General features: G+C 36.1%; 1 protein-coding gene across 2 annotated transcripts in view; it reads right to left on the minus strand.

Moving 5' to 3' along the window:
- The window catches only part of LOC106872072 (RNA-binding protein Musashi homolog 2), a 297,794-nt gene that overhangs the window by 177,214 nt on the left and 100,159 nt on the right, over positions 1 to 20,421 (minus strand). For both annotated transcript variants that reach the window (XM_014918924.3, XM_089353366.1), the window contains exons 4-5: positions 8,024 to 8,108; positions 1,575 to 1,616 (exon numbers count right to left, since the gene is read on the minus strand). In XM_014918924.3, coding sequence (XP_014774410.1) covers positions 1,575 to 1,616; positions 8,024 to 8,108 — 127 coding nt within the window. The remainder of the gene's footprint in view (positions 1 to 1,574; positions 1,617 to 8,023; positions 8,109 to 20,421) is intronic.

A 20,421-nucleotide genomic window follows, 5' to 3' on the forward strand; every position in this document is an offset into this window, starting at 1 on the left:
TTGACACAAATATTACGATTTGAAATGAACTCTGCAGATTTACACACATGAAAAACAAACAAACAAAAACGAATCCTTCTTGCTGGAATTTCTTGTTACAGTTAAAAAAAAAAAAAAAAAAAAGCTAAAATTGTTTTCTTTGTCATATTTATTAGATTATTTTTTTTTTGGTCTTCTATCAGCACAATCATCATCGGCGATGTTGTTGCTGTTATTCTTTGATTCGTTTTGTCAAAGAAATATCCGGGAGAGAAAAAAATTAAATTGATCCAAAGTTTGCTGTTCCATTTTATTTCAATATTGTATGGATGTTTTTGTGTCTAAAATGCATAATAACTCGGAGTGGCAACAGAGTGTGTGTGTGTGTGTGTGTGGTTTTTATTGGTTTCAGTCATTTATATCGATCTAGAACTTTAATAATTATTCAATCGTACTGCTTTAGAATGAAAGGTAAAAGGGACAAAATACGAGCGGAACTAAATACAGAGTATTTTTGTGAATATATATGTTTATGTGCACAGTTTATAGCTCCGTGAGTCAAATTGTAGGTGTGTAAACAGAGAGAATAGAACGCGATTTCAAAGTATTATAAATTGTAAATAAAAAGTTCGTTCTTTTTTTTCAAAAACTCTCACAATTCAGTTTTACTTTTTTTTTCTGTTTTATACTCCGTTTCTTTTTTATCTTTTTACTTAAAATTTTTTTTGGGGGAATTGTGTTATATTTTTTTCATTTTTATAAAAATCAATTTTAAAAAATTTCCAAATAATCATATTTGGCAGGGGATGGAATAAACAAAAGATAAAATGTTCCTCGCAGACAAGATAGTCATTATGAATACATGACAAATGGGAAAATTTTTTGGTTAAAGTCCTTGGTAACATGTGCATTCACCATCACAATATCCACATTTGTTTGAATTCCAGGCAGGTTTTGAATACACGTTTCTCCTATCAACACAAATATCCATATTTGTTTGAATTCCGAGTAGTTTTTAGATTAGCACTGTCAGAGCAATATCCAGATGAGGTTTAATCCCAGGTAAGTTTTGAAGTCATAACTTTTCTATAGACAACATATCCACAAGGCATACTTTATGTCTTTTATAGAGTGTGCGTATATTTGTGTGTGTGTGTGTGTGTGTGTGTGTGTGTGTGTGTGTGTGTGTGTGTTACTTATTACTTGTTTTTGGTACAAAGTTTTTTTTTTCCATTCTCAGAAGAATACTTATTTAATAAATAAATACTTTTCTTTTTATACCATCAATAAATATTCATGTCAGAATATTCACGCAAGTATGCACATATAAATAATTATTCATTTTATAATAATAACATATACATTTTTATAGATTTAAAAAAAAAATTTTGTTTTATTTTTTTTATTTGGCCTTGACTATGCAAGGACATATTACATAAATAATAATGGAATTTTTAAAAATATGTATGTATATATTTCACAAAATGCTGAAAATGAGTTTCAAACTATAAAACAACAATTAGGTTTGAGAAAAATAGCAGAACTTATAAAACATATCAAAGTTTAGACCAAAAAAAAATATAAATATCCTTTACCTTTGGTTGTGCTTTCCTAGGAAATGCTACTTTAGGGTCGACCTGTAGAATGGAAACGAAAAATATATACATAACTATTAAATTTATTTATATAAGGGCATTACTATACAATATGCCTCACGCTATGAGGGACTCTAAGGTCAGACTACCATAAAAAACACATTTTTATCGAACGTGATGAAATGCAACTCTCAAAGCCAGCCCCTTAAAAACAGACTAAATTATAGATCATGATTTCGTAGTTATTGTAGTATTATACAACCTCTACTCGTCAGTATAATATGGTCATGTATGCCAATATATACGCACACACAAATGCTAACAAATTTACTGAAAAATGATGGGCAAAAATTATAAGCTACGTTTGGAAGAAGTCGAACTTATATCTCATTTTATTTGTTCTTATTATATCCAGTGCGCATGAAACCTTTCAGGGTTCGATTCCTAACATTTTTTTTCTCCAAGGAGATAACATATACGTTATGTTTTTTTAAAATTTTTTATAATAGGTGGAAATATTCAGTTAGCTTTATGAAAAAGTTTTGGATTTTAGAGCTTTGCTTCAAATAACCAATGTCAATTCCATTCATTAAAATTTTGTAGTAGTACCGTACGCAGCTCCAAAAATTAAATAAATTTGTTAACATATTATAGAATTAAAAGAAAAAGTCGCAGAGAAGGGAATATAATATCCAAACAAAGGTATATTGTTCAGGTAATTCAACCTGTCTGAAGACTATCAATGGACAGGACATGCAACTTCTTATGTAACAAAAATCTTCCCCAAAGGTACAAAACAAAGTTCTCTTCTACTTTGTATTTATTACTTTGAACGTGATAATAAACACAACTACTTACCTGCGAGTATATATTTATTATTTAGACAATCTATTTATTTCATTGCTATATACGAGGGAAGTCTATAATGTGAACTACATTTCTTTTGTAGTTTAATATTGATGTATATGTTACTGGGATCTTAAGGCTATTTCATGACTAGGTAATTACTTCAAGCAAAACACACCTGTTCATGTTATATATATATATATATATATATATATATATATATATATATACATAAATACGCGCGCGCACAAATATGCACAAATTTTGTTGAGAAAATATTTTAATTCCATCCCTATGTCGGTGTGAAATATTCATTCGTATGAAACATATATATATATAAATATATAATCACATAATAACAATGCGACACAACTAGTTTCTTTCTCAATTGTTCTTCTGCTTTATTCGACATTGTTTCGAACGAAGCCCAAGAAGTTCCCGTATAATTTAAATGTTACTCTGATTTCCTCGAGAAATGCGAGACAAATCACCTACAGCCGGATACATTTCGGTCACCAATAACTTTATTTTTTATGAGCTGGGCTAATAATGGTTGAAACCTACATATGTGTGACAGAGAAAACACTAAAAAGCTACGGAGTGGAGTCACAGCCTTGGAAATATAAACTCTACCACGTGTTTCTCTTTTGTACAGCCAAGCGCACATGCACATTATCTACCTGTCTATTTTTCCCCTGCTCAGACTTCAGTATGGAAATTATTTATAATAAATAAACCGAAGTCGATTCACCAACATTGTAAATTGGGATGAGGCACAAACTGATCCAGAATTCTAATGTTTGTGGAAGAGACACTGATAATACTATTACTGACACACAAGGTCACACATTTTAGATTGAAGGAACAGCGATTTTATCTACAGTCCCCCTCAACGCTCCTTCAGAGGAATAAAAGCCACATATTTTATATGGAAATAACAGTCGATTTTACCGACACCCACCTACACCTTCGGATGAATGAAAACCGACGTTACACCTTGGAATAATTTGAACGCAGAACGTAAATAAAACCAAAGTATTTTGTCTCATTTTCTAAAATGATGATTTCTAAAATTGACACGAATTCACCCACTAAAGGAGAGGTTAGAATCGATTCTATGGGCAACCTGAACTTGACAGCCAGTTCTTCAGAACTAACCGTCAAATATCCTTCAAGTCTCACATGTCAATAAGACAGGATTGCTAAATCAATGTCAACAATGCCCGTTAAATCAGCCTGTAAGTGACTGAATATATCACAGATACGTGTACGGTGGAATCAGTGGGACAAGGCTGGACTTTTGAACTATAGAAAAATATATACATCCAGTGGGCTTTTACACACATGCATTGACCTGAGGTTGCCGAAAAAGAGCCTTTACTCCAGATGCCATGTTATAAAATTGAGCCTTAGAACTTGCGAATGAGAAGCGAACTTAAACTACCTTTACAACGATAGAGTGTGTGTGTGTGTGTGTGTGCACATATTATAGAGATTATACTGTTGAGTGATGAAAGAAGTAACGATTATTTATTGGGTCAGAGAGGACGGACATTTTTGAAATGGTTATTACTCAGCCCCAGTGGGAGGCTGAGTAATAAGTATTGGGCTCTTTAAAATCTGAGAGAACTGCACGAAAGACCACTGCACAGCTCAAAAGTGACGGTCTGGTGTGCTGCTGGAAAAACTGCCGTCATTGGTCCTTACTTTTTTGAAGACAATAATGGAAATGCTGTTACTGTGGATTCCGAGCGTTACATCGAGATGATAAACAACTTCTTTGTGCCTGAATTACTACGAAAACGTATGCCTATTTGACGTGTGTGGTTTCAGCAGGATGGGGCGACGGCCCACACAGCCAGAGCATCAATGGATGTTTTTCACCCTCTCTTTCGGCGACCGCCTCATTTCCAGGTTTGCTGATATTCCTTGGACCTCTCGGTCCCCTGATTTGTCCATGTGTGATTATTTCTTGTGGGGAAACCTCAAGGCACGTGTGTATGCGCATAAGCCCTTGGATGATTTGAAGGAAGCTATTCGCGTGGAAGTAAAGTGAACGTGTATTTGCAAGCTGATTTAATTTCTGCCAACAGTGACTTCAAGTATGTAACTGCAGCCAATAACTCGGGCTCCTTTTATAGATCCTGGTCGCAGTTCAGTTATTTTCGTTCAGCGTCTGGCGGTCGTCTTAGAGGTGCTTGTATCAAAAAACATTATTCGTAGCAGACGTTCTCTCGACATCGTTCATACGCGCCTGACTCGGGATCAGAAGTTACAGCTCGAGTTGCTATCTATAATCGTGAAAATTGAAAGTTATTCAAATTCAAAGTTTTCTTGAAGCAATAAATTTCTATAGAGATTAAGATTTAACTTTCAATTTATGAAAAGTTTCCGTTCTACAATATTCTTAAAGGAACGAAAAATTATCCAGCAACCCGGGCTAATACGAACGAGCCTGGTAGGTGTAAAAGACTAACTGACATCTCTTGTCAAGAGTACAGTCAGATCACTGGTGTTAGTTGTGCAATCCGCTGTCGTTACTTGATTGCTGTTATTCTGTGCGTGTGTATGTGTAAAGATCAGTTGTGTTTTGCAGGGTTGTTTCATTTTTACCCTTAACCTAGAAATGGAGAAAGACATAGTGTGCTAGATATTAAAAAAAAAAGCCATTTGGGGCTAGAAACAAAGCGGGAAAACGTGAAATTCTTCGAGCAGGCATGTGTCTTATGCAAAATCTGTGATGAGCCCGAGTGACGAAAACTGTGAGTCCGAGTGACGCTGGAGACGTGGAGTCACCTCTTGTATTCTTTTGTTCTTTTACTTGTTTCAGTCAGATCATGGCCATGCTGGAGCACCGCTCTAAAGTATTTTAGTCAAAGAAATCGACTTTCGGTCTCTTTTACCGAACCGTTAAGTCACGGGGACGTAAACGCACCGTCGCTGTCAAGCGATGGTGATGATGATGGAAGACAAATACACCCCCACACACACATATAAACGACGGGTTTCTTTTAGTTACCGTCTACCAAATCTACTCACAAGGCTTTGGTCGACTCGTGGCTGTTGTAGAAGACACTTGCCCAAGGTGCCACGCATTAGGACTGAATCCGGGTCCATGTAGTTGGGAAGCAAGCTTCTTACCACACAACCACGCCTGCGCCTATGCATAAATATTGGACGTGTACACATCTATACACGCATTATAACAAGCCTCTATTGACCATATTTTTGCACCCGTATTACAATGCAGACCTAGACTAGTCCACCGTGGCCTATGCATGGAAGTTACCCCTCTCCACACTATAGATATCATTCCAAGGGAAAGGAGATGCCAATGTGGCTGGAGCCAGTGTCGTTGCATGCGTTGTTCTCAGAAGTCATAGTCGGTACAAATACTGCAATGCATCGCTCCGATGCTTTTCCCATTTCCATCAAACCACTTCACTAGATCCCTTAAGTTTTCATTTTTATTCACCCCCCCCCCCCCCACAAAGATAAGGGTAAAATTAGCCCCAACAGCGTATGAACTTAGATCACAGAGAGTTGGGACAAACATTGTGAAGAATTCTAACAACTCTGGCGATTCGCTGTTTTTATCTCTCTCTCTCTCCTTTCCTCTCTCTCTCTCTCTCTCCCCCTCTCTCTCTCTCCCTCCCCCGCTCTCTCTCACGCACACCACAACTTTATCTTTTACTTGTTTCAGTCATTGGACTGTAACCATGCTGGGGCATCGTCTTGGAGAGTTCAGTCGAACAACTCGACAGTATTGATTTTTTAAAGCCTGGTAGCCTGGTGCGTATTCAATCATTCCTTTGGCGGAACTGCTATGTACAATGCATACATATATACATACATACATTTGTGTGTGTGTGTGTGTGTGTATGCGTGTGTATAACACATACATGCACAATCACATATCAAAATAGATTCTCCTACGGTTTCGACGATGGTATTCTGGATGTTCGATCAATTTAGCTAAATGTTCATTGAATTAGTGTGTAAGTGGGTGAGTATTCCGTAATTGTCAGGTGGATATAGCGTGACACAGTGTGACAAGACTGGTCCTTGAAATTACAGGTACAGTCCATCCGACATATTTCCATACAATTTCTGTTGATCCAATTTAACTCAGAAAGTAGGGTCCAACCGAGGCGATGGTAAAAGATCCTTGCTCAAAATGCTCGAACCCAGGATTTAATGATTATAATGGAAAATTCTTAATTATTTGGCTGTGCTACGTCAACACACACACACACACACACACACACACACACACACACACACACGTATTTTGTATGCATATACATACATGCTCATATACTTATATGAAATATATTCTATAAATAGTCAATAGTTCCTTCTCCGATTTCGATGATGAATGTTCCAATTGTTTGATGAATTACGCACGCGTGAACTCTTAACGTAATTCCCAGAATGAATCAGCTGTGACAAGGTTGAAATTTTACTAATAGCTACTATCCAACGGGCTTTCACATAGTTTCCGTTCACCTAGTTTCTCTCACTAGGCTATGATAAGAGCTACTTGCACAAGATGTCACGCAACGGTATCGAACCCAAGACTTCAACATCGCAAGCAAAACTAAAAGACTAAGTCTGGCTTGCACTTATATGCACACACATAGAGTTCTATTGATTTCAATAAGTAATATTCACTCCTTTCGCTTAACTAAAGTTCTTGCACATTGAACTACTGCGTTAGTGGTTGGACGCGTGTCCTGTAGACGTAACTGCGAGGCGGAGTCAACGTGGCACACACTGTACCCATGGCTGGCCCTTTAAATTACAAGTCACAGTGTATTCAACGGATTTCCATATTGATTGCATATACCCTGTTTCATTTACTAGGCTTTGGCTGATCTGAAGCTATAGTAAAAGACCCAAGATCAATATGCTACAGAGAAGTATCAAACCCGAAATCTCGTGATTACGAAGCGAGCTTCCTAACCATTTGGCTGTACTGCATCTACATAAACACACACATGCACACCACGCGCGCACACACAATTACACGAAGACACGGAATGGGCTAATGTTACGGCATAAGAGACTAGGAAGGGAACTACATAGAGAAAAGATGTTAAGTCTTTGAAGCAAAAACAGAGCAATTAATATAAGTAACATAGAAATTAAGATAAACACCAGTAGAATATTTTGTTCCTACGTACGTTTCACCATTGCGTACATAGGAACTAGTTATTTATACTGGTGTTTATCTTAATTTCCACTACGTATGCTCTGTATATCATAATTAGTATCACTGCTAAATACAGTGGGCGACTAACCACTATATTGAAAGCCTACTGGATAATGACAATATGCGTAGAACTCTAAATCAAATAGTAGTAATTGTAATCTCACTGTACAAACAAGGTTTAAGCATCATATGTGAAGTTGTAAAAATTAAAGGCTTATTATTTTTCTCTGTCAGATGTGACCTTAAAGGGTCTTTACGTACTTGCAATACGCCTTTAGCAGTATGAAGTTCTCCTACCCCTGCTTCAGAGAAATGCATGAAAACACAAAACCGTCAAGAGGCACACAGATATAAGTATGTCAAAAAGTTTATAAGAATGTATATTTACCGTCTTGGAATCCAAGTCGTGTGGTCCGTTTGCCAGTACTTTTTCTACACTTGCAGGATCACGAAAGGTAACAAAACCAAATCCTCTGGAGGGAAGAAGGAAATAGGGGAAAAATTCAAATTAGAAATCATTATTTAAACCAAGCTATTTCTTTAATTTAAGGTGCGAGCATTCAAGAAATACACTGCCTTGCAAAAGTCTATACCCCCTTTGAAAATTTATATATTTTGTATAATTTAACAGGGAACAACACATTTTTTCAATTCCAACGATTGTTAAATAATAAGCAGATCCATCACACTTTCCTTTGATATAAAAATTACATTTTTAAAATTTCACACTGATTCTTAAAATCATATAACTTAGAAAAGGCGATTTATATACTTTGAAAGTAAGTTTTTTCGCGAAAATAATTGTTACTTCAAGTGACAAAAGTAATGTATATTGTGTATGTATGTTTAAAGACCATTTAGAAATAAGCTTTCTCTCTCTCTCCTCTCTCTCTCTCTCTCTCTCTCTCTCTCTTCTCTCTCTCTCTCTCTCTCTCTCTCTCTCTCTCTCTCTCTCTCTCTCTCTCTCTCTCTCTCAGCTCGCCGCCTTAATAATAATAACAACAACAAGAGCGGAAAGAAAAATAAAACAGGTACAGAAAGATTGAGGTAAGGGTAAGTATAGTAACGTTTTGTTCATTACATGTTGACGAGATGTCATTTTGTGTTAAATATTTGAGCATCAACATGTCATCATGAAATGCAAAGTAGGGCGTGTTTCTATCAGACTTCCGATAATATTAACATTTTTGATTTATTTTATTGCTCTTATTGATGAGTGCTCAGCCAGAAATCCAGCAAGCATATGATAAGAAACGTTCCGGTCTTGACCCCCACCACTTTTGTTTTTTAATATTTAGATACTATTTATCTAGAACGACATATACGGTGACTCTTTTGAAAATAGAAAGGGGTGATTTTGATGAAGATTTGACTGCTGTTTCTGACAGGCCAGGTGACTGAGTAGTGGCTTTTCTTTTTACGTTTTATATTCTTTTTCATATGTCCTCTTGGGGTCGATAAATTAAGTACCAGTTGCGTACTGGGGTCGATCTAATCGACTGCCCCCCCTCCCCACAAAATTTCGGGTCTTGTGCCTAGAGTAGAAAAGTATATTCTTTTTCATATGTCGGCCACATGGTATCTACTATGACACCAAAGCGATACACATCTTAAAGAATGCGACAAAGTGGATTAAATCAGCCTCGGTACTAAGTACCATAGGGTATAAGTGGATTAGACTGACTCCAATAATTACAACCAGTCAAATACTGAGGGTCGATTTGTATCCACCCCAAATATGTGTCCGTGTAGCGAAATTAGAAGACAGTGAATGAGGTAGTATGGTTAGAGTACCGGACAAAATCCATTGTTATATAGCCACTCCCACTCTACAAGAATCACGCCCCTTTACGGATAACCAAATCCCCTTATGGTAGCTCCGCCCTATGGTAGCCACGCCCTTTTTGTGTGTTCAATTACTGTTGAGCTCCACTTCACCTTTCATGCTTTCTGGTTTGATAAATCAGTGAAATATTTCAATTGTAATCGATCAAGTGGCCTTTTGCTCTGGACCGCTCGGAATAAACTGTTGCACTCTATCTACTATCGGACTGAGTACTTTCTCTCTCGCTTATTAAAACCAACGGGTGCATATACATACATGCATACATGTGTATGTGTGTGCGTGTGTTTGTATTGTAGGTTTGTATGAATACTTGTAAAATCCATATATGCGTACACAATCAGCTATCTATCTACCGTGTATAAACACACACACACACACACGACGTAATAATATTTGTCACAATTAATAGATGCTTCAATTAAGAAATAATGATGGCACGTGACTGGTCGAAAGATTGTTTCTTTTTATGAGTGTGGTGGTGAACGGGGAAATTTTTATATCGTTAGTAATGGTCAAGAATGATACAACATACATCAATAACTAAGCCAGGAACCTTTATTATACTAGTTCTTACTAAATACGTTTTCATTAGTCCTTCGTGAATAAAATGCAACATTGAAACCCTTATTGAATATGGCTTGGGTATATTGGTCGCAAAGCAATCAAGTGAGCTTCGAAAAGTCATAGAAGAAGATTAGTTGTACCGCAGATCAAGTTATGTTGGAGGTTGACATAGACTGAATTGCTTGTCTTAATTAATTGTCGATTGATTGAAATTTCTGGATTGTCTCCCCTATATATATATATTTCCTTTTGCAAGAATAAGCTATTTGAGATCATGAATGCTCCCATCACTAATGTTGTATTTTAATCAATTAGAATTTATTGGCTCCCAACATCTACAATGTTAGCGTAAATCTTACTCTAATATTTGTACGCAGATGGCATCCTTGGTTGATTTTCCCAATAATTTTAATTTCAAATGTCACAAAGCATGTTTTGTTTGACACTCTCGTGGCACTATCTCCTTACCAGTCTAATTAAGTATCCGACTTTATAGATACTACATACCCACTGGCCTAGTGGTAATAACTACCCGACCCTCAACTCATATTTTTCTAATCCATCGGTCTTTTCATCAGCTTAATAGTAATGATTACTGACCAGCGCTCTACAGACTGTCTATCAACTGGTCTAGTCGCGGCAGTTGTTCAAATCAGATCACCTCTGATTTTGCAGACTCGTAGTAATCGAAACACGTTCGGAGTTGTCACCGTATCTGCTGAACACCATTCTTGCCTCTCCATTGCATGCCTCCATACTATTTATAATTCAAATTAATTCACACTCCAGAGTTGTCTACCTTGTCTTACCTGACCAAAATTATTCAGTAAGATGATATATTTGCCCTGTTTATCAGTAACTATAGTTAACGATATAATGATAATTAATATTTCTTGCTCTACTATATTACATATGTGAATACCAACTGTACTATTTTGTTTTTATGCAAGAATCATCCCTGGGTACCTTCCATCTCACACTAAATTATTCTATTTTTATAATGGCCTCCTTGTTATATATTACGTTGAAATACAACAATAGCGAATGAATAATTAACATGATTAATTAATTTATAGAAAGCATAATATATAATTGCTGAGCCGAGAGGAGAGTTAATTACGGTTTTATAATCTGGAAATAGCAGCCAAATCTTTAAACTACACCTTAAGATCTTTAAAATGGCATATTGGATAATGGAGCGCTAGATACACCGTATTAACAAATACGGGCTGTTGTGTCTAAAACACATTTGATTAAAGATTTCAGGTTTTCTTGAACGGGCTCGACCCTGGACTAAGCAACAACAGCAGTATATACAATATACATACATACATACATATACGTGGTCTGATCAATATCCGGACTGTTGTCATAGTAAGGAAGCTAAAGCACGCAGAGTGAGGCCGCTTGGCACAGACTAACCTTGTACTCTGCTGTGCATGCACATTAAGTTTTAACGTTCTCTCTCACTTCCGCTGTTTACAGCAGTGTTTAGAAATAACCATGTGTAGCGTGTGTTCGTCTCATTGACCGTGACAGAGGAAGTTGAGCAGAGAATCTGCATCAAATTTTAACAAAAGCTTGGCGATACCTGCTCAGAGGTCTACGCAAAATTTTCAATAAGTTTTCATCGTTCTCGACACAATCAAGGAGATTTTGTGCAACTGAAACCCGAATTCATACTGTAGTTTCTTATTTCTTTGTCCTCGGGATTATCCTTCCGACGGATTTCATTATAGAGCGTCCTAGCTACAACGTCATGTCTCATCGGTAGATAAGACCGTGATGACATTTTCGGACAACTGCTTATGATGTGGGTGATATCTTCAGTGTGAACTCCACAACGTTTGCATCGGTTGTCACCCTTTACGGCTTTTCCCGCATCTCTATCCCTTTTGTGCATCAGGTGCTTGGTTGATATTTCCTGTTCCTGGATTGCAAACACATATCTTTCAAAGTGGGGGGTAGTAATCTGGCTATTGGTCCACGATAAACTGCTTTGCTGATCGATGTTACTACCATCACGAAACTTTCTAGTTACATATCCCAGCATAGTCTTCTGCTCGTATAGTCTCATCCTTTCATCTGATGATGCGTTGCGATAGATTCGTGCAATTCTTTGGGTATGTATTGGGTATGTTATCAGACAAAGAGTGTTGATGAAGGAGCTGCCTTCCAAGTTTTATGATGTTATCAGCCTCGTGTATACAAACTTTGTCAAGGGATGGACTTCGACACTTGGTGGTTAAAAGATGTTGCCGAAGGGATATGATGCGACATCCAAAGGCGTTTTGGATCGACCTTAAGCCTCTGCCGCCTTGTTTTCGTTTTAGGTAGAGGCGGTCTACGTCACTGTTTATGTGGAAATTATGTGTGCTTGTTACTGTTTTTCAGGTGTTTACATCAATGGCTCGGATCTCATCAAGCGTCCAATCAAGCAGCCCAAATGTTGGTATGAGTACTGGCACTGCAAACACATTGTAGGTCACTATTTTATTGAATACACAGAGTTCTGAGGTCCAAATTTTCTTTATTCGGGTCAAATATTCATTAGTGACAGGTGTTTTGTTACAGGTGCTACTGTAAGATATATTTTCACCCACCCCTAGATACCTGTAACATTAATGATTTGACTGTTTCCCTTGTATCTGACGAGGAATGTTAGAGGTATCTAGGGGTGGGTGAAAATATATTTTACAGTCTACTGTTGCGGTTATGTCTGTGTAAATTAGTATATATTTGTGTATAGGTTTGTATGTACGTATGTCTATTTTCTATAGCTTGGTGAACAATAGCGTCATTAGTTACATGTTCCAACGGAACTAACACTGATCCACCGCATTTTCAATGGCTAATGTGATACCAGACTGAATGCGAATTGGAAGCCTAACAAGTATCACAATGCTATTATTTTTCAAAAATATAGATATGATGTATATTTTTAATCTAGTCTTCTTTAGAATGCTCTGAATCTATAACTATGCTGTTGAAGTCGGCTCTTGAATTGATTTGTGGTCATACCTATATAATTAATAGCATTTCAGTAAACACTGGCTGCATATCTAACAGATTCCTCCAATTTCTGTAGACTTGTATATTAACTGTGATTTCTTGTTTATATTCTCCATCGCATTTTTAAAAAAAATTCATTAATTTTACAATATTTATAGGCGGCTCATAAATGTAGAGAAGTATATTTTTCTGTCATTATATCAAAGAGGAAAGTTTTACTTTATCAGATTGTGAAATGATTGTCCTATTGACGAGTTTATGTTTATCGAACATAGAGGGTTATAACATACAGTTTTTCTCTTCCTCTCCTTACTACTCATTTATGTAATTCTATGATATTTAACAGATTCTTTTAAACCACTATATACCAACAGATTGTTGTATGTAGTCGCTACACTATTGACTGATATTTCATTATAGGAGATTGACGGAAACCACTACCTCCGATTATCTGAAAATTTTTTAAAGGTAATTTGTAACTGTAGTTTACATAAAATAATCAATCATTTGGTTTTATGTATGAAGGGAATTTTCCGTATTTTAAGGTTCACTGCAGCATTTTCAGGTTAGTATTAATCGTAATTTTAAGGTTCATATTATTTGTGCCTGTGTGTGCGTGTGTAATGAATATGTGTGTGTGCATGCGTGTCTGATGTACGAATAGATAGACTAATTTAATCACTTGTGCATTTTCAGTGAATAAAAACCTCGTTTCATCGAATTTAATTGTACAATATACAGTCCATATGTGTCTAATTACCATTTGTATACACACAGACACACAGATACAATCACAGGATATATATATATGAATACGCACACATGCACACAGGCCGCTCCACTTTAAGTAAAGTTTTTGTTTTTGGTGCGCTAGATATTTAAAAGAAACCAAAATAGTAAAAAATGAGGATTTGGTGGGGGTGAAAAATGGCTGGGTGGTGGAGAGGAAAGTACGTTAGGTATAATGGTAGGAGGGTAATAGAAAAGAGATGAGGTCAGTAGATCTGGGTCGAGTGCGAAGGAAAGAAAAGATAGAGGGGGAATAAGGAGGAGGAGGAGGAGGGATATTCTTTCAGGTTAGATTTAAAGGATTGGAAATGAATATCTTTGGAAGCGTACACACACACACACACACACGAACGCATGCACGCACGCACGCATGCACGCAGGCGCACATGAAGTGTACAAAGCATGGGAGAAACTAAAATTGTAAGGCTAGATGGAAAGATATAGGTATACAAACATGTAGAGATATATACATGCAAACACACATACAGTGAGATAGAAGTAACGGAGAAAGAAAAGAAGAGCTATCTACAGGATCTACGAATATTAATATGTACATATAGATGAGTGAATATACATATATGTATGCACTAAGTTTCAAATATATATATATGTGAGTGTATGTGTGTGTGTTTACGTATACAAATATTTACGAACACCCACATATACACGAATAAGTTTATACATACACGCACACACACACACACACTTGTATGTATATGTGTGTGTATGCGTATATGTCTATCTGTTTGTGATATATATACACATATGTTAGACGCATACACATACACCTGATAGACATTAGAAGCAAATAATTGTAATAGCAGTATATGTATCCATGAGTATATGCAGATATTTCGAAAATACATACATAGTTACATCAGACCTTGATTAACCATTAAATAATATAAGCACGTGCTTAGGTCACCAAGGGAAGGAGAGTAGGACTAAGGAATTTTATTCAATGCAACTGATAAATTACAACAGTTATTTCAAAAATGAATTGAAAACTCTTGAAAAATGATTGCTTAGCGTTGTAATAAACAAGTTTATATTTAAAACGGTTGTGGGGCCTGGTTCAAAAGTAAGTACTCTGGAATAAACTAAACATTTAATTCCTTTTCATTCTTTCGGGGTCGATAAGAAAACTATCAATTCAGAGCGATAGATTGGCTGAACCGTAGGAGGGTGGAACCGGATGCCTTGTAGTATTTGTCCCTACTTTTTGCGTTCTATGTTTAATTCAGGGCATGGCGTACCTGAATGAAAGACTTAATCAGTTGCCTGGTCTAACACTATCACCTGGCACCTTACATGAGGTTAGTGGAGCACACTCTTGCAAGCTTTTGGGCCAAGATACCACTTTCCTCACACTCTCGGACACTAATCTCGGAAGCCTTGTAAGGTGACTACTGTAGCGAGACCACCACTGAGACTTGAACTATAGCTCTCAAATTTTCCAAGTCTAGAACCACAAATTAAATATACAGTAATCCCTCGCCATATCGCGGTTCACCTATCGCGGTTTATTATTTAAGCTTATGTCGATTCCTCCGTGGTGTTGTTTTGCATTTATAATAAAATAAATACAAACAAATTTTAATAATAATAATAAAAAGAATATACAGTACAGTTCTGTTTCTACTTCGCGGATTTTCAGCTGTCGCGGCGGGGTTATGGAACGCTACACTCACGATTACTGTACTCCCATAACAGAAAAAAATGTCACCAAAGAAGCTATTAACGCCTACAAGAATATAGCTGTTATATTATTGAAGAGGCGGCAAACTTCAAAGGAGGTACGTAAGGTTTCGCGCTAGTTTGGTTGAAGATTCTAGAAGGATAGTTCTCACAGCCATAAAAAGACTGAAATTCAACCTAACCAGAGAACCACTAACCATCCAGAGGACTTTATGTCACTTGTCTTAGTGAATTGTCCTCTCTCCCTCTGTCACTTTCTTTATGTAACATACTTATGTCGTATTCAATAAAAGGTATCCACCTTAATTTGTGATGTCCATTAACGAACATCAGTTATAATACAGTGAGTTAAATTCCTTGGACTACTTTCATAATATTGCCCAGCGTGTTATAATACAGAAGATTCCTGACTATTATGTTCAATGAACATTGTTCCGTGTATTTATTGAATGTCTATTTGTAAATACAACAATGCAGGTTAATAAAATACTTGAAAATTCAACCTTTAGTGTAGTCATTGTCCACACACGCCGCCACTTTAGTGTAGTCATTGTCCACACACGCAACCTATCTCACATTGTGAACAACCTAAGAGAAATATAAGACTGACCATCACACTAAAAATTACCTTCCTCCTGATCTCCTTCCAGAAATGTCGCGGAGTTCCTTTGTTGCGGTTTGATTAGGCTTTCAGATGACCTTAATCGTACCTTGATCTACCTACCTACCTACCTACCTACATACATACATACATACATAACAAGCATAAACCAACCTTCTTACAATTTAAAGGGTTAATGACTGCGTAAAAGATGACAAAAAGTACAAAACCTTTACAACCTTGTTACTGTACAGGTCACTGGTAAAAACAAACTGCAAAACTATAATCTGATATTTCAGCTCACAATTCAAAGTCATTGTACACCCTAAAGTGTGTATGTGTGTGTGTGCTTATATATATGATTTTGAATATATAAATGACCTTACATAGTGAATTGAAACATATTCGTGCTTATAAATTATTAGCACTAACTATTTAAAATATATACTTGGCAGTGGGGTTATCACAATTATAAATTCATGCAGATTGATGTATATATATAAATATGTATGTATGTATGTATGTATGTATGTATGTATGTGTGTAAAAGCACAGATATACGTATTTTAAAATATATATCTAACATCTACACACACACACACACACACACATGCATTCATACGCACTCAGGTATTACATTTTTAATTAGCATACCGACAATTCACACATAAACATAAATGCATATATATATAAAATTTTGTTTTACTTTTGAAGATCAAAACACTTCCATAATTACTCAAAAGCCTCCAGCTTCGAAGATAACTGTATATACTTCTATCTCTCGCTTTCCTTCTACACAATTAACGAACTATGACAGAAGAAAGCAACAGAACAACCTCTTAGTGAAATGCCTTTATCTTCCCTACCTTTCTCTTTGCTAAAATATTTCCTCCCCCCTCTCCCTCTTTTCGTGAAGGAATATAGTATAAGTAGGAAATCCTGAATTGCCGAGAACTGATGAGATTCAAATAAATCGAAATACCTGTATACGAGCATGGAGGACTTTGTAGTTCAAACGGAAAAAGAAAAAGAAAAGAAAGAAAATGAAGTTAAATAGCACATAAAGATCACATGATTGTAATTTATTCTAGGGAACCAAAATTGGCTTCACTTATGAAAATTAACTTCTGGCGGGATGCTTCTCCTATTTGTAATGGTAACAAATAACGAACGACCAATAAGACAACAACATGTGGGTGGGTGGATGCGTGCGTGCGTGCGTGTGTGTGTGTGTGTGTGTGTGTGTGTGTGTGTGTGTGTGTTTGTGTGTGTGTGTGTGCACGCGCACACATATAACCAACTGGAGATTTCTTCAGTTTATATCATTACTACTAACCACTAGTTTCACCAAATGATGTTTCTTCAGGTAGATCCACCTTTGTTGTTTATGAAAATCAGAATGGAGATTATACTTTCTATTGATATGCTTGAAATGAAAGATTCGATTAGTTGTTATGCTTGAGTTGATATTCTGTCTGCGCGTTCGTTTCTCTGCGTGTGTTGGTCTGAACATTTGAATATATATATACATGCATCTTAATTTTATCGTAATTAATTAAACTATTTAATTAAATCATTAAATATCTGTTGAACACACACACACACACACACACACACACACACACACACGAGTATTGTTATAAGTGCCTTATATTCTGTGTATGGACTGTATCCATAAACTTTCAATCGCGATATGTTTATAGAAAAATGGAGGTCACTATGATTACTTGTCTACTCAGATATGATATTAACATCCTATTTTATCCCCATCGAAATGCCTCTAATTTTCTTTGTAGGTACCTTTGCATGTATGAGTCTGAAGAAATTAATTTTGTGAAGCAATTAAGTAATTTGGTACAATTATTTCAGATGAATAGCATTTCTATGGTACAAAAGTTGCAAAATGTATTTGATTGCGTATACATAGATATTTTTTTTTACCTAAACGTTTTCCCGTAATAGAATTGGATATATTATTGTTTATCAAGAATTACATATGTGTGATACAAGTCTTGTATCCATTTTTCATTAGAATGTTTTAAGAAGTTGCAAAAACAGATTCTTTCAGGCAGACTCTATGGAGTGAGAATAAACTTGGAGAGTGATAGTTACATTTCTGTGCACTATTAACTGTTTCATGGTGTTTTATTATTTTATGGATTTGTTGGTGGAGTTTGAAAGCGTAAAGTAGCTTATTTTAGCGAATTGGTCCTGAAGATATTTCAGTACTTAAGTCGAAGAAGAAAATATTTTCTTACCAGATTGAAAGCCGTTTTCTCTATCGATGTTCTTTCACCAAAAATAGCTAATAATACCATGTGTTTTTCTACTTCCTTTTCTCCTACTTATATAGTTTTGTTAAGTGGTTCGAAACACCAGTCCCTTCAGTAATTTCTGTAGTATTCTCAGCTAATAAAAATTATATATACACTGTTTTACATGCTTTACATATTGTAAAACCATATATATGTAATTCTCGAAGCTGAAAACACCACTGCAATTATTCTGTTATGCGAGTTTCATGCATAACATATGTCACAAGTTTATACACGAAGCTCGAGCGTTAGAGTAACTAATGTAAGCCTTTTTGGCTTGAAAAAGACAATACATAAATACACACACACATATATATACTTACAAATACACACAAATATGCTTATATATATATATACAGGGTTTGGACAAAATAATGGAAACACCTAGCATCATAGCATCATAATTTTGAAATATCTATAAAACCGTCAAAAGTTTTTTTTTTAATGTTTTTTTTTATCTATTATTAGTATTGCTTAATATGTTTTGCTAAAATTGATGTTTCTTTTCAGATATCATCAGAAAAAGGTAATTTAAATTTATTAAAATGACAGATCTATCGGACTTTCAAAGAGGTCAAATTGCTGGTGCTCGTATGACAGGCGCTAGCGTAACAAAAACAGCTGAACTGTTTGGTGTATCAAGAAGTACTGTCTCGAAAGTAATGACAGCCTTTGAGAAAGCCTCCTCGCCAAAACAAAACTCCAGATGAAAACCAAAACTTTCAGATAGGGACCGTGAGATTCTTACACGATTAGTTAGAAAGGATCATAAAAGTACAGCTCCCAAAATTACTGCAGAGCTTAATGACCACCTCGAGAACCCAGTTTCCACAAAAACTGTTCGCCGGGAGCTGCACAAGCCCAGATTTCACGGGAGGACTGCAATAAGAAAAAACACTACTTTCAAAAACAAACGTTGCAAAGCATTTAGGGTGGAGTAAAAACCTACAGAATTGGTCCTTAGAGCAGTGGAAGAATGTTATTTTCTTGGATGAGTCATCTTTTACTTTATTTCTGACCACAGGCTGAGTATACGTGTGGAGACAGCCAAAAGAAGCATCTGGCCCAGACTACCTTCCTCCAAACATGGAGGAAGATCTGTGATGATCTTAGGGACTATATCTTGGAAATCTGCCGGCCCAATGGTTTTCATTCATGGCAAAATTAATTGTCAAGACTATTTAAGCATTTTGTCTGATCAAATTCATCCTATTGTTGCAGAACTGTTTCCGGAGGGAAACATAATCTTTCAGGATGATAATGCACCAATTCACACAGCTAAAGTTGTTACTGAATGGCACAAGGAACATTCTCGTGAAGTTGAACATCTTATGTGGCCACCTCAGTCCCTAGATCTCAATATTATTGAACATTTAAGGCGCATTTTAGAAAAACGAGTAAGGAGTCGATATCCTCAACCATCATCACTACAAGAACTGGAGACTGTTTTAGCTGAAGAATGGACAAAAGTTCGTTTAAAAACAATTCAAACTTTGTACGAGTCCATACCTCGTAAAATTTAAGCTGTAATTACTGCCAAAGGTAGCCCTACCCCGTATTAAAATAAATTTGTTTGAAATTTTAAGGTGTTTACATTATTTTATCCAACCCCTGTATATATATATATATATATATATATATATATATATATATATATATATATATATATGTCTTTTATCATTTACTTGTTTCAGTCATTAGACCTCGGCCATACTGGAGCACTGCCTCGAATGAATCGACCCCAGTACTTATTTTTTTTTTGTAAAGTCTGGTAGTTGTTCTATCTGTTCTCTTTTACCAAACCACTAAGTTACGGGGACGTAAACATGTCAACACTAATCGTCAAGCAGTGGCACGGAAGAAACACAGAGATGCGCGCGCACACACATACATACACTCCGTCTACCAAATCCACCAACTAACTGTACAACGTTCCCAGGCAATTCCTAACCATACCCTAA

Source organism: Octopus bimaculoides, chromosome 6 (assembly GCF_046866305.1).
Source record: "Octopus bimaculoides isolate indiv1 chromosome 6, ASM4686630v1, whole genome shotgun sequence".
In the NCBI taxonomy this organism is placed as follows: domain Eukaryota; kingdom Metazoa; phylum Mollusca; class Cephalopoda; order Octopoda; family Octopodidae; genus Octopus; species Octopus bimaculoides.